The following is a 16661-nucleotide window of genomic DNA, read 5'->3' as shown; positions in this document are numbered from 1 at the left end:
TTTGGATTTATGTTTTTGAGATAAGTATTTATAATTTGAATTACTCGTACTACTCTTCGGAAGGACCTGTGGCATAATGGATAAGGTATTATGTAAAATTCAGTTGTAAATGACACGTTTCTGGAGGTGGAGACTTCAATTTTTAGCATGGGCGATACTCAGAATGCATTTGCAAACTACAGTCAAATCTTGCTACTATGCCACTCTGCTAGTATGCCACACCCAACAAAATTCAATACAAAATAAATTTACTATGCTACCCCATAATCTCGCTATTATGTCACTATTGTGTGTTGTTTTCGAATTCAATTTTTTTCATTTTTTTTTTATTCATTCATTTTTCAGATTTAGTCCACAGGTGTTTTTATTTGAGAAAATATGACCGCTTTTACAAACCCTCGTTACTATGCCACTTTTGCTTGGGTCTGACGGGTGGCATAGTAGTGAGATTTGACTGTACTTAAGACTTCTATCCAGTTATGGCTTGCGAGACTGGAGCATGCTACTCCCATGGATTAAATAATGGTTTCCGTTTGAAATTCCGTGCAAATTCCTAAGTTCAACAGAAAGATTTTTAACAAGAGACACCTGAAGAAGTTTGGTGATTACATCGTCTGAAAATAACACTCAAGATGAGAACAGTAGTCTGAATAATCTAAATAATACAAATTTAGACTTTTTCTTTGATTCTTTGGACTAAATGTATTTTAAGCACCCCAAATGAGCTAGAAGCTGGAAGGAATATAAATATTTTGTACTTGTGTAAATTGGTGATCTTTTAAACCAACACATTTCAGGTGAAAACATTATTACTGTCATGTCAAAATTAGTATTAAATTCCCAAAATTATAAAAAAAAAAAATAATTCTGTAGAAAAAATAATTACAAGTAAAAATAGAATTTATCGAATTATCAAGTTTTAATGTATTTTTTTAATGTGAAAGAGTTGTCAACCAATTCAGTATTACAAGCACAGGACATGACGTTCTACGTAAATTTACTTAAAAGGTCTGCCATTTTTAAGCCCACAATTTTAGAATTTAATTGTGAATCATGTTTTTGTTTAAAATATATTGCTGCTTATTTATAATTACACTTGATTAAAAAAAAAATACAGAAAAATCTTTATGATGTACGTATTCGTCATGGAACGAACATGTCATATTCTAAAAATCATGTAAATTTAGTAGTTTTTTTGTTTTTTTTTTAATCAAATTTTACGATTTTTAGCAATTAAAAAGTTTTAATTATTTGGAATACAAACAAAATCTCTTTAGTCAAATTGAATTGTCACCCTTGAATTTTGGCAAAATTTAAAACAATATGGCTGCTCCTAAACCCCTCCCCTCCTTGCTTTCTCATAAAATTTGATTCTCGTAATTAAAAAAGACTACTTGATCAATTTACATGATTTTTTAAATATGACATCTTTGTTCTGTGACAAGTACGTACATCATAAAGATGTTTCTATATTTTTGTTTATTTTTAACTAAGTGTAATTTTAAATAAGCACTAATACATCTAGCATGTTTTCTACTGGATTATTTTTCGTAATTTTCAAAATTTATACTCGTTTCAAGATGACACGTAAGTGCATAATAATGTTGTCATCTGAAATGCGTTGGTTTTAAAGATTGCCAATCTACACAAGCACTGAAAATATTTTATTTTTTATTTTATTTTAATGAAAAAAACATTTCAATGAAATTAACTTTGCATACAAGAGGTGTAAAACAATGGAGATAGAAGAGTTCTAATTTTTACTTGGACAATATGCAGTGAATCTCAGGTGATGTCAGAAAATCAATGAAAGATTAAGTTCTGAAAAGTCGAGTTGTTTTACGACAGAATAGTTTTTGGTGGATGATAAAAATCGAAATCCTTTTTCCAATGTCCAAATAGTAAAAGCATCTGAGACCCTGCTGATATTTTGTCTACGTGAGTGGTCATGTGACACTCGACATATATCTTGATTTTCTGAATAAGAATCCGTTTTCATTGAGGGTTTGGATGAGTCCTTTTTAAGAAAGAGGTTTGTCCATAAATAAAATAATTAAGGTGATTAAGCCCTTTTCTAAGTGAAAATTTTAAGATATTTTGGAAGCTGAAAGACTATGCACATTTCTGTTAGAATTTTAATTTAGTATTTTTGAATTTTTGCTGGCCTCAAGGAAGGTAGTGTAAAAGGGACTATTATTTTGGGGTGCATGCTTAAAGGTTGGGTACAAGAAGTTAAATTTTTTTTTTTTATAAACAGAAAATGTTTAATTTTGAGAGATTTAATCATTTTCTTTTTCTTTTGATAAAAGGAAAGACTCAAATTTTTATCTTGTAGGATAAGAAATCCAAGGATGCATTAAATATTGTAATAAGTTGTATAAAAAAGAGAATGACATTTGTGAAGGAAGGGTCCAATGTGTATTCGTAACATTTTTTTTATGAATAAGTTACCCGTGCATGAGTTCGGCACAGGATCTAGCCTACAAAATTAACTTGTAGAGAAACTTCCAGATAATAGCTAATCCTTTTTTCTGGACCATGCTTGCTAATTTTTTTTTTTTATATAGGATTTTTAAGTTAAATTCAATTTTTGCAGTATCTTTTGTTTATTAAATTGTTAGGTGAAAGTATACAATAGGTAACCCCCCCTCACTCTACATGTTAAGAATGGCTTTCTGAAAAATGTTATTCTTTCAGTATGGCCTATAACTGCACAAATACCACTTTTTTATTTTACAATATGCTAATAATTATTATTTATCGTCATCATCATCATCAACGTTGAAAGACAGTAACAAAATATCCAGCATTATCCTGAAAATGTAGAGAAAATGTAGAGAATTTATTATGGAATCAAAAAAAAAAAAAAAAAACTATTAAAATCTTCCCATCACTAGTATCTACATAATTATCATGTTGCAATAATGAAAATATCCCAAAATTACAAAAAACGATAAGGTAGAAAAATAATTATCAATGAAAACAGTTTTTGAAGATGGCAAAAAATTGTTTTTCGAAATTGGCCAAGGATTTTTAGTTTTCAAAAAATATTTACCTCCCTTTTGTTACAAGTCAAGCTCTCCAATTTCCTTTTTTGCAAAATTCAATTTTCACTAATTGTCTTCGAAAACTATTTTTATTAATAATTAATTTTCTACCTTATCGATTTTCATAATTTTGGGATATTTTCATTATTATGACATGATAATTATGTAGATACTAGTGATGGGACGATTCTAATATTTTTCTGATTCCATAATAAATTCTTGAATCCCATTCCTAATAAATTTTTAAATATTTAACTATAGAGATGTTATTTTTTCCTGTTTACCATAAAAACACATTAAATGTGCAGATGTTTTTTTAAAATGTAAAAATAAACATTGATGGGGGATAATCTATAGGTGTTAGTTTTACCGTTTTAAAATCAATAAATGGTTATTATTTTATCCTTACTATTAGTAGTGGAACATCTTGTTTAAAACAAAATCAAATAAAAAATCATTACTGAGACAAGACAATTAAGTAGATACCATTGGTTTTACTTGAAATTCAATATTTCGAATCTCGTTATTATAACGAACCATTAAATATAATCTTTAAAAATAATGCACGGTTAACGGTCATCACAGTCGTCCACCATTCTACAAAATTATCTCTTATTTGCCTCGCATCCAAGATACAACGACCAACTCAAATCAACTGATTTGAGTTGGTCGTTGTATCTTGGATGCGACACCAATGTGGATGGTTTGAAAAACCCGATTCACTGTACAGAATCTAATATATAATGTTTCGGCTAGGTTGAACAATCACAGAATAGACAAACAGAATGTTCTATAGATTCTTATATAACCAGCCATACTTTGTGGTTTTAGTTTAGTACGAAAAAAAAAAGGATATTTTTTTCCTTTAATGCCTGCCTCACGGCAAAAGATACTCACATGCTCTATGAAATCCTTAGCACACATACAATGCACTTTTCCGTCGCAAATTAATTGTTCCAGAGATATTACTGCTTTTTCAATGGATTATGTTTCATTGCGGAATCATTTGGAATGGTTAGTTACATCTTATCGTTTTAGGCACGCCTTGTTCCATCTTATCAAATACGTTTTAGGCATGCTTAATGCATCGAAGATGTTCCGGGCATGCCCAAATCAATCATGGCAGAAGAATTTTAGTGGATAGCAACAAAGAGAAATAATAGTGGATCATTTTGTGATTTTTTTTTTTTTAAACAATTTTTGGGTTTGGGGCTAGGGTTTTGGGTTGGGGTTGATTTTTGTCAGAAATATTTAGTATTACTGAAATCTACAAGAAAAATCTACTGGGTATACTAGTGTAAATTAGGGTTGGGGTTGATTATTGTTGGAAATCTTTAGTATTAAGTAAGTGGGGGGGGATAATGATTTGCGATGGAAACAGGAGATTCTTTTAAAGAACAACGAAATCTACAAGAAAAATATTTTTTCGTCTACTAGTGTGAGACAGGCCTTAAAGGAAAACTTTACCAAAAAAAAAAAAAAAGGACTGTAGATATTGATAAAAGAGAATTCTAATTACAAGGATTCAGTAAAAAAAAAAAAATCGATGCTTGTCCAGAATTCCCCCTATATTAAAAAAACAAAAATAAAGGATGTACAAATGAAAGAAAATCGTGTAAATTGATCAACTAGTTTTATTGTTCGGTGCTTGTTAAGATAGTCAACAAATCAATTTTTTTTAAATATGTGGTTTTAAGTCGAAGCAGCAGTACTTATTTACTTGTCATGTCGAAAATAGTAATATATCCAAAAATTACGAAAATTCATGGAGTAAAACAACTGCTATTGTGTTTTTAGTAAAAAAAAAAAACATCTATCGCTTTCGGCTAAAACAAAACATCACCATTAAAGTAGTGGAAAGGGAGATAAGTATGTCCTATATTCGCAATCATCAAGATGTTCACATAAAGGGAAAATGCCATTTCACCCAATTTTCTGTACAAATACTTTTTACTATAATTTTCTACTTGATGAATTTTTGTAATTTTTGGATATATTACAACATGACATTTTCGACATGACAAGTTCACTTAAAAAAAGATTTTTTTAAATCGATTTGTCAACTCTATCTTAACAAGCACCCATTTTTCTAAAGAAAATAGTTCTAAAGCGAATTTCAGTTTTTTCCTCATATTAAGAATTGTTTTCTAAAATCTCGCAAGTTTGGATCATTTAGAGTTATCTCCCTTGTTTTTTGGGTTTTTTTTACGTCTGTTTTCAAATGAATACCACCACTGTTCACTAAGTCACAAAATTTGGTTTTCTTATTTAAAAATAAAACTACTTGATCAATTGATGCGTATACAATATTTTCTTTCCATCACAATCCATGTACATGATACAGAATTTTTAAATTTTTGTTAATGTAGGGACGGGATTCTGGAAAAGTGCTGAAAAATTATATTTGGAACCACCAACATCTTGCAACATGTTTAGTTTTCATTGTTCTCGCTGATTTCAACCCAAGATATAATGGTAAATAAATTAAATAATTAGTTTATAAAAAAAGTGATTGTAATTACCACTTTTTTTATAAACTACTAGCAGAGAGACCCGACATTGCCTGGGATTGAGCGATGATCAGTGAATTTTTCAATTAAACCGATTCATTGCCCACTCTAGTTATAGACTTATTGTGGTGCACTGGGAGGAAGCTTCACATGCCTTCTGAGAGCGATTAGTTCACAATACACTGTGAAGAACCTACTGCTGATTTTATAAAATTATTTTTATATATAATGGCTTGAATTTGAATATAAAATGTAAAAGTCAAGTATTATGGTGCAATTGTGCTTTAAACAGAAACATTCATTTTGAACACGCCCCTGTCATATCAAAGAATCTACTGTTGATTTTATATGTTTGGCCTTTTGGCTTGTGTAGTAATAAAACTTCTCAAATACATTCGTGATGTAAGGTGTTAACTTTGGTTAAAATCACCTGTTCCTTCTTTCATTGGATTACTTCGATTATCAATACTTAATGAAGACATATCTGAGAACACTGCCAGGCACATAAAATACTTTCGTGTGAAATAATTTCATAAAAGTCAGCCCAGCCGTTTTGGAGTCCATAGGGAATGAATTCACTGACAAAGTTTCTTTTATATAATAGTAGAGATTATGCTGGGAGTGGGGTTCTTCATTCGCCGAAGGGGACAAGTGTGATAATGGACACTGGTGCAAACTCTGCAATCGGCTGCAGTCAAGTTCAAATCCGGTCAAATCTTTGCCACTAGTCTTACCATGATACCATTGGGAAAGTTATAAACCCACTCCTCCTCTGCAATGGATAATATCCAAAACTCTAACATAGTGTCCATCTTGAGAGCCAGAGGTGAAGATGCTCACTTAATCTATTTCTTGGGATTAGTTTCATTAAAGATGTTCTTTAAAGAGACGATGACTTCCATTCAAATAAGGTATTACTTATATATAAATTGTTCAAAGGCAGTTGGATTAATCTATCTTTTACGATGAATCCAAAAAGATTGCAAAATACCTGGACTTACAACAAATATGGCAATTACATCAGCCAGTTCCTGCCAGAATTGAAGACCATTATTAGGAAGTTGGAAAGGATCAAAAACAAAATTAATAGACAAGAAAAAAACGTCTATTTTATTTTATGAAATATATATATATATATATATATATATATATATATATATATCTTGAAACAATTGTAACTTACAATGAAATACACTTTTTGTTGCTACCAATTCCTTTTTTGAAATCACTGTATTATTATACTGTTTTGTTAATACAGTATATATATATATATATATATATATATATATATATATATTTACTGTTTAGTTTTTATCATTTATCTGTTTACATAGAAGAGGAGTTGGACTCCGAAACAAGCATGTCCGTAGATTACTGTTTTTTAAAAAAATAAATATATATATATATATATATATATATATATATATATATATAAAGAATTGAGTTCCCTTGGTTATGACTATGATAAAATTTGTAAACAAATGAAATAATTCGTTTAAATGATATAAGTAAGTAGTAAGTTTATTAGCTCAGACAGGCTTCATTCTAATGAAATGAGAGAAAGATTAAATTTGGACTATATAGGTAGATGTGTGCAGAACTGGAGACTTTGATGGTATGGCCACGTTGAAAAGAATGGCTGAGAGTTCTTAGGTTACTAGATCTAGAATAACTGAGGTAGCAGTGTCAACTGGCAGGGGAGGCCAAAGAAAAGATGGAAGAAAGTGATAAAAAAATGGACCTGAGGGATAAATAAAAACCTGGCCAGAGATTGATTATTTTGGAAGTCAGTTTCTTAAAGCCATCCAAAGCATGCCATCATGTAAAATGGGCATTAAACTAATGGTGATGATGATGATGGTGATGATGATAATGATGGTGATGATGATAATGATGGTGATGATGATGGTAAAACATGTAAATCATGTAAAATGGGCATTAAACTAATAACGATGATGATGATGATGCTGGTCAGAGTTGGAAATGGACTTGCATCTGTATTTCACATCTCAGGGTTAATGTGTTGCTATTTCTAGCCACACTGATGAGTCATGAATAAGTAGAGTACTAATATATATATATATATGACAAAAGTCTGTATTTCAAATTTCAAGTTGTTGTCCATTTTACCATTTATTTCTTTCAGCATGTTAAAATGTTCAATTCTTGACAGCACCTGTTTTGTAGCGCAGAATCATTCGTGTAATTATTATGTCAGTTTTTGAATTTATTCCGCCCTTAACTCATCAGAAGAAAAGCAACTCATCAACTTTAAAAGAAAATAAAGGAACATGGGCATGAGTGCAAAATCTGAAAATCGGAAGAGAAGTTGCAATTGTGTGTTCTTTTAGTTACGCCATCTTTGAAATGTTTCTTTCTTTTCTTTTTTTTTCTTTATTTCACAATTGCAACTTCAGATTTTTTAATCATACCCATGTTTCTTTAAAGATGGACAACATTTTGGAATTTGGAATATAGACGTTTTTGTCATTCATTTGTTATATACTCTTTAGTCAAATTGAGATTTGTAAATTAAAGGATTCGTATAAATAAAAGGTGAAATATAATTGAATAAGCATATTTTTCTCATAAATATATATAAATAAAATGTGTATGTGTGTGTAATGTAATGTATATGAAGAAACAGTGACAGTGCTCAATCACATTAACATCAGGAGGCCAGCCGTTGATGGAATGATATTCAAACCCATGATTTTAATTTCCTTGTTGCCTCAGAAACCGCTGACACTGATAGCTAATCGACACAATTGTATGATATTATAAATAAATAAATAAATATAGTATATGTATATATTAGTGAGGCATCTAATGCAATGTCATCATTATCCATAATGTTATAAAAAATTATAATACTTTTAGCAGTTTGTAAACCCAACATTCTTTCCAGATACTGTCAATTTAAAAAAATAAATATAATAAAATTCATGTTTTGCCTTAAGGTTTACTTTCTGAGTTTTTAGAAGGATGATATGTTGATCTCTGATGTCATGGGTGATTTAATTAAATTTGGCTTTGATGAAAATAATTTATTATGAGTTATGGAGGGTTTTATGATTTTTTTCAAACAATTGTTTTATATTCGATTTTTTTCCTCATTGTTCAAAAACGGTTTCTGTGTTCTATCTGGGCCTTCTTTATTCGAATGAACTTTCTGAGTTCTGGTGGAGTATATTCTGAATCTTTTTTTTTTTTGTTCTTTTTCTAGATTTTTTTGATGCCGAATTTTCAAGAAATTTGATTGCTTTCAGTTTTTGTATTGGATTTCTTCTTAGTTTTTCTTCTTTTTTTCTCATTGTTCGGACTTATTTTCTCTGGTATTGTAATCTTTGTTTTGTCTTGACCTCCTTCCTTCTTGTTGCTTTCGTGCATGTTTTTATCATACGTTAACTCTAGTGCCGTCGCTTCTGCATGTTCTTTATTCACATTTTCATTTTCTGTATTGCTTGGTAGTGCATTTTGTTTCAGAACAGACGGAACTTTGTTGATGGGCGTAGAATTTAAATCTTCAGAACTTTGTTTTGAAGGTGGCAGATATTTGCTCAATCCTGAACTTGAGCCCTTGTTATTTTCGTGTGTGTTTTTATCATATGATAATTTTAATGCCGTGTCTTCTGCATCTTGTATGTGTGTTTTTTCATTTACATTTTCATTCTCTGTACTGTTTGGTGGTGCATTCTGTTTCAGAAATTTGTTGACGGACGTAGCATTTAAACCTTCAGAATTTTGTTTTGAAGCTGGTAGACGTTTGCTCGACCCTGAACTTGAACCCCTGCAGTCCAACTCTGCAGTATAACGGTTCGAGTCTGACTTGCGATTACAATTTAAACTTTCTGTTTTCTGTTGATCAGGACTTTCATTTGTTTCGCCATTTTTTATCAGGTTCTTTTTCCTGGACATAAGTATTCGAAGAAGCGCCTGACTTCGTTCCCTTTGAAGCTTTGATGAGCCAGTTCCTTCTTTCGGCGAACTTGGTTCACATTTGTCATTTTTAGTTTTTCCTTTCTTACTCATAAGGATTTCTTGGTTTATGTCAGTAATTGCCTTTTTATCAAATGAAGTCTTTTCACAGTTTTGTTGGTGCGGATCGGATTTCAATGGTTTTGATTTTGATTTTCTTTTTGGCAAATGATTATCATTTTCAGATTTTCTTTTTGGCAAATGATTATCATTTTCAGATTCCGCTTGCTTCTTTTTCTTCTTTGGTGAAGAATTCTCAAAAGTCAATGGAGAACGTTTTTTTAAAGAATATAGTGATGGTATCTTTAAATGTCCAGCTTTAAGGGTTGTCGGCACTGATGGAAGTGGAGGGGTTATGTTGTAAGGATTGTTACTACCATTAATTTGCGTGCTTGTATTTGTTGTGAAATTATCAAAAACATTGCAGCACGTAAATGTATCATATTTTGCAAGCGGTTGAGAAGACATGAATTTATCTGAAAAATGCTTTGTCCCCCAATAAGAATAAGAATTTTTGTCTCCAGACACAATCACAAAAACTTGCATCCCGTCTTCAGATAATTTAACAGCTTCCTTAAATAAGCTGAGACTGGTCGTACATTTCTGAGGATAGAAATTTCTTTGCTTATTAAGAGTTTCTGACATTTGTAAGGCGGAGCTGTTGAAACCTTTGTCAGCCACTTTGTTTGTTGAAAGACAATTGTTAGCAAAATCAAACTCCTTATCGCGGGAATTGAAACTTGACTTTTGATTTTGAGTTAAATCTAAGGCTTCTTCATTTTCTAAATTATCTCTGGCAGGATAAGCCATGGCTTCTAAAGATATGGCACTTTTTTGTTGTTCATAATTGTTCGAGCAATAGCCTCCAATATGAACAGATTCAGGGATCTGCTCTGCACACACATTATGAGCACTCACATCCTCCTGTGGTTCGGTTGTCTCAATTTTTGGCACAATCATCGACAAATGAGTTTGAGTGTCTGATCTGGACGGATTCAGCTGGAAGTATAAAGACAAATAGTTTTTTTTAAACATTGTATTGAATTTTTGATAATTTCTTTTTTTTTAAAAAAAAAGGTTATATTTATAGATTATGAAATATATCAATAAGTAACATAACTACTTGGCATCGGCCAGGGTTTTAATTGCCGTGAACGATGTAGATTACAGAAAAAAATAAAAGTTGAACTAAATAGTCTGTTTATTGATGTAATTTAAAATGAGGCCATTTTGAAACAAAAACACAGTAAAAATAAGTCAAGCTTAGAAAGTCTGTCTCTATAAGTAATGTGCTAAGTGATTAATCCTTAGAAGTGCAATATGGTGACGTTATTAATCTCTATCTCCACTATTATATAAAAGTCACTGTGTGTGTGTGTGTGTGTGTGTGTGATACAGAGAGTTATTTCCTTAAAGGTTCTGAAACGGTTGAGCCTATCCTTTGTAAAATTCACACAAAGGTAATTTATATGCCTGGAAATGTTCTTAGATATGTTTTGTACAGAAATTCATTCAATAAGTATCGAAAAATAAATAAAAAATAAATAAAAAATGCTATCTTAAAAATAGTCTTTCTTTTATAGATAAAAAAAAAAATTAAAAAAATCATATCTTAAAAATAGTCTTTCTTCTTTTATAGATAAAAAAAAAAATTTTAAAAATCATATCTTAAAAATAGTCTTTCTTCTTTTATAGATAAAAAAAAAAATTTTTTAAATCATATCTTAAAAATAGTCTTTCTTCTTTTATAGATAAAAAAAAAAATTTTTTAAATCATATCTTAAAAATAGTCTTTCTTCTTTTATAGATAAAAAAAAATTTTTTTTAAATCATATCTTAAAAATAGTCTTTCTTTTATAGATAAAAAAAAAAATTTTTTAAATCATATCTTAAAAATAGTCTTTCTTCTTTTATAGATAAAAAAAAAAAAAATTTACAGGGGAATATTTTACTTTTACCGGTGTAACGTAAATTATTCCCCCCTGTAAAAATTCTTCTTTTTTATCTATAAGAGAAGAAAGACTTTTTTAAGATCGTCAAACCCAAATATCAACTGACGTGATATTGTAAACAAACACAGACAGAATTTGATGAACGATATTATCATTATTATTTAAAAAAAATTTTTGGTGTGAATTAGTCCCCTGGGCAAATTATTCCTCATAATATATACTATTCAATAGAGTATTCATTCTATAATAATACATATGCAATCTGCATAAATTAAAATATCATGTTTAAGCATATTGTGTCCAGGCAATGCCGGGCGTCCAGCTAGTATATATATCATATCATATATATATATATATATATATATATATATATATATGATATATATATCGTCAAGAATGAGATTTAAATAGAAACGTTTTAATTTGAATAAAATAAAATCTGCATCAAGTGCGCTTGAAACACGTTGTGATTTGGTTTCAAGCGCACTTGATGCGGATTTTATTTTATATATATCTATAATATAAAGCTGAATGTCTGTGTGGGGTCACGAATAGGCTCCTATATGGTTGACTATTTTAAAAAACTGATTACATATAATGATAGAAGATGTATCGAGACACAGGAATGGGTATGTTTGATCTGGCAGTATGGTGGATCATTAAAATTGTGGAGTCTGCGTTCGTGCCTGGTCCACGAAGTATGGAAATAAAAAATTTAAAAATTAAAAAAAAAAACGTTTACAAGTGTTTTTGATATAGATGTATATTAGAATAATTTGATAAGTATGTTTTAACTTAAATAGGGATGGTATAATAAAATTGTGGGGTCTGCGTTCACGCCTGGCCTCCATAGAATGGAAATAGGCACAAACATTAATAAAGCCTTTTCATATCTATCTGCATAAGTATACTTTGATAATTATGTTTCAGTTTGAAGAAATATGGTATAATAAAATTATGGAGTGTTCGTTCGCACCTGACCTCCATAGAATGGAAATATGTCACAAAGTTTAACAAGGTTTTTTAATATAGATCCACAAAATATTGTGATAAGTGTTTCAGTGTGAATAGGTATGGTATAATAAATTATGGGGTTTATCTATTTCATTTTTACTTTCCTCATATTTTGCTTTGGTTCTGATACCCCCAAATTCCAAGCTATCTCTTTACAACCCTTCCTTTTCATAACCTATCATACTTTCATAAATCAGAGTCCATTTTCTGGAGGCTGTTTTTGAACCCAGTCAACGACGGGTACTTTTGCTATATATATATATATATATATATACACACGCACTCAGACATGGCAGAAAAGAATAGAGACTAAGATAAATATTTTTTCCAAAGATTAGTATATGCTTATTTATATTTAAAAATAAGATTAGTACTGAAATAACTTAGAATATCTCATTAAAATTTTATCTAGCAACATTGAAGTATACCATGAACCAAAGGAGCATCAGACTTATCAGAATTTCTGCAACGATGAATCATGGGTCAACATGAAATTGGTCAATCAACACGAAATAGCAGGAAATTTTTCAATACTCTTTTCTACTGTTATTAGAGTTATTGTAAAATTCACAAGAAAGGACAAAGAGTGCACAAAACTTCATCCAGGTGATTCCAAGACCTCTGAAAGAACCTTGCATCTTGTGAAAAGAAATGTTGAGAATGCTCAGTGCAAAGCCTCTGACATTGCAACACAAGCTGGTGTCAGTCCCAGAACAGCTGTCAGGTATCTTCACAAGCTGGGCTACTATGATAGAGCTGCGAGAAGGAAACCTCTTCTTTGTCCTGCCAATATCAAGTGCAGAAAAGATTGGGCTCATGAAATGGTGGAGAGACCTATGATCTTTTAGACCAATGTCATTTTCTCTGATGAGTCATAATTTGCATTATTTCCAAACAGTGTAATGGTATGGATATGGAGGCTCCCTCAACACCCATAAGACAAGAGTTTTAAAAAGACCGCAGGCAACACTGAAACATGGGAGTTTCTCGGTTATGGTATGGAGTGCAATTTGGAGTGATGGACGCTAAGACCTAGTGGAGTGCGAAGCAAACATCAATTCTGCTAAAGATGTTTCAATATTACATGAAGGATTCCTACCAATATTCTCAAGTGGTAAAATGAACCAAGTTAACTCTCTATGGAAGACAGAGCCTCTTGTCACTCTGCTCGGGCGACACAACATTGGTTGAGCCAAAATGGGATTAATAAACTTCCATGGTCAAGTCAGTCCCCGGATATGAACCCAATTCAAAACCTTTGGGGCATATTAGACTGGAACCTCACAAAAAGAAAAGAAAGCTATCTTCTAAATCCGAATTTTTAGCATTGTTGCATCAGTACATGGCAAGAAATTTCTGAATATGATATTCAACTGATCAATTTCATGCCTAGAAGGATCCTAGCATAGAAAAACAACAAAGGAAATGTCAACCAAGTATTAGTTATTAAATTTGTGACCATTTATTTTTGATTCTGTTCTATAAATGATATGTTTATTGAAATAAGCTGTTTCTTTGGGTATATATTCTCTTCTGTCATGTCTGTATATATATATATATATATATATATATATATATATATATATAAGATATGACTTTTTCTAATTAAGCCGATTTTTACTATTAGATCCCATTTGACTGGAGACAGACTTCTCTTTTGGCTACTGCACTGCCCGAAAAAAAACAATTTTCATTATTTCAGCTGTTTTGAAGACTTTCCAATGGGATTATATGCTGGAATCCATTCTCTCTAAAGAACTATTTTGCATTTCGGATTAACTTGAGAGGATTTTCACGCAAACTTAAATATAATGTGTGGTTTGTTTTTATATATATATTTTTACATATCCAACAGTTTTTCACTTTAACTAGCAAATTCTAGTATTGATACAAATATAATTTGCTGATTTCTTTATGTCCTCTGATGAGAAGAGTAACAAGAATCGCATTCTTTTGAACTCTGCGGAATAAGGACTTTGTAAATTGTTTTTTGGAGTATTCAGTCTAACAATAAATTTTGATTGTAAATTTTAACTTACAGTTTTAATTTTCTTTCTCTTATAATAAGCTTTACTCTCTATTGTGTATTGAACTTTTTTAATTCGGTTGGGATTAAATTTTCTATGTTTTGATTATAAAAACTTTTGGAAAAATCCTTTAGTAAATTAGGTAAAGTGGAATTTTCTAATTTAGACTATAAGAAGATATATGTCCTGATAAACAATGTTTTCATGTCCGTCAGCATCAAGTACATGAGTTTGTCAACAATTCAAGTTAGCTTATGAACAAGGAAAAACTATGGCAAAACTTCCATTCCAAAAAAATACTTGAGCACCCCTGTCGGTATTTCTTAGTAAGGATACCTTAGGCGATTAGCAATAAACTAACCTCTTCAAATGAACAAGGTAAAACCTGTGGGAGGAGAAACCTCCTAGAACTACAGAGAACTAGCAAAATACTGCAATCAATAGAGAAAAGGCCATTTCAGAAATGGCCGAGATTCTGTTGGTCTTAGTTCCAAAAGAAAAATTTCCTGTCAGAAACTAGCCAGCAGCCAGCAGAGGAACTCAGACCATCAAAGAAGTCAAACCTATCTCCTCTCACTCTCTGTCTACTGAACCCCCCCCCCCTACGTCCACCCCAGGCTGCGACTGCTCCACCGAAGACTTCCACTGAACAACCTGGGGACATTTGATTTGTTGTTGATTAATTATTTTGTGCCTTTGTGTTGCAAATTAATCTTTTATTAGGAGTTTTGTGCACTTATGCATAAAACTTTAGTATAAAGTAAAGATTTTATTATTATAGGGACTGTAGAAATTGAGGTTATCATTATAGAGTATAGAGAAGTAAAGGCTTTATATTATAGGGCATAGAGGGGTAAATACTTTATTTTTTATAGAGCATAGAGAAGTAAAGATTTTATATTATAAGGTATGGAAAAAGTATAGACTTTATTATAATAGAGTTTAGAGAAGTAGAGATCAGAGAGTGCTATGCATACATTTGATATGTAATCTTGTAAAAGTGATATTATAGGAATGGTGATAAACTTATGTATTAGTAGACTGTAATGAAAACGATCGCATGAAGGTAAACAACATTATGACAACAAAAGGATTTATTCAGTTACCTACTTCGTGTGGTATGGGTGCAAGTTGAGCAGTGTCCAAGTGGAAAAAGGAAATCTAGAAAGTTCTTTGAGCTGTGAAAGTCTGCCAGCAGTTATCTTTGGGTGAAGGTAGTCGATGCTTGAGCATCCAGCAGACAAGGACAGGAGAGAGAAAGATGGCTTTCCTTAATAATTTCAAGTTTCTTTTTTTAAAACACCCATGATCTCCAAAAGGGTTAAAGTAGTTCTTCAGAGGAGAGATGAAATCAATGCATTCTGCAAGCTGATTGGCCAGTTTATAACCAAATCACCTATCTGGGACATTTCTCTATAAGAGAAAATAAGTCTTTATTTATGACTGTGACAATATACTTCCTCCTGCAGCATTTTTCATACCAACTAAGGGTTCATTCTATAACTTCAATTCAACAAACTATTGACTGCCATGTCAGCTCCAGACGCTTTTCTGTTTGGGGGGAGGGGGCGGATGAAGTATGATCCATCTCGGTCTTACATGAACATTTTCCCAGGTATTACCTCCTGTTTTTGAAGAGATTGATTTATAAACTGTTTATGGCCTTGTAGAGAGTGTGATCTCCCAGGACTGCTGGCTTCTTTTTCCTCATCTTCCAACCTTCTACCACATCATCTTGTGGTTAAGATTAGGGTATGAGGTTACGATACTATGCAAACTCTTTATAAAGAGAAACAAGCCTAGCTTGTATACTAAATAGACATTAAAGTCTGGATCTGCCAAACGCTTGTTCAGACGATCCTTCTTTACGACTGCAAAACCTAGTCTTTATATTAATATTATATTAATATTGCAGACCTCAAAAAGCTAGAAGTTCTCAACAACTACTGTCTCTGCCAAATTCTGAGAGTCCTCTGGCACTATTTCGTAATAACAAAATTAGGACACAATGCAAGATTATTCCCCTCAACCAATCTCTTTTAGAAAAGATTTTTATGGTTCAGCCATACTGTGCACCGAGTTCATCCATGGAGCAATAGCTCCAGGACCACTTCAAGGTTGGTGAAAACTCTT

At 31.4% G+C, this 16661-nt stretch overlaps 1 protein-coding gene across 1 annotated transcript in view; it reads right to left on the bottom strand.

Moving 5' to 3' along the window:
* Positions 1-6839: 6839 nt before the first annotated feature.
* LOC145277467 (uncharacterized) overlaps positions 6840-16661 on the bottom strand; it is a 28764-nt gene continuing 18942 nt past the window's right edge. The window contains exon 3 of the mRNA XM_080128834.1: positions 6840-10534. Within this exon, the coding sequence (XP_079984960.1) occupies positions 8804-10534 (1731 nt within the window). The 3' untranslated portion in view covers positions 6840-8803. The remainder of the gene's footprint in view (positions 10535-16661) is intronic.

Source organism: Euprymna scolopes, chromosome 1, assembly GCF_053919585.1.
Source record: "Euprymna scolopes isolate OS-2025 chromosome 1, ASM5391958v1, whole genome shotgun sequence".
NCBI classification, from domain to species: Eukaryota; Metazoa; Mollusca; class Cephalopoda; order Sepiida; family Sepiolidae; genus Euprymna; species Euprymna scolopes.
The sequence above is the reverse complement of the archived record's forward strand: the minus strand, read 5'-3'. Positions and strand labels throughout refer to the sequence as shown.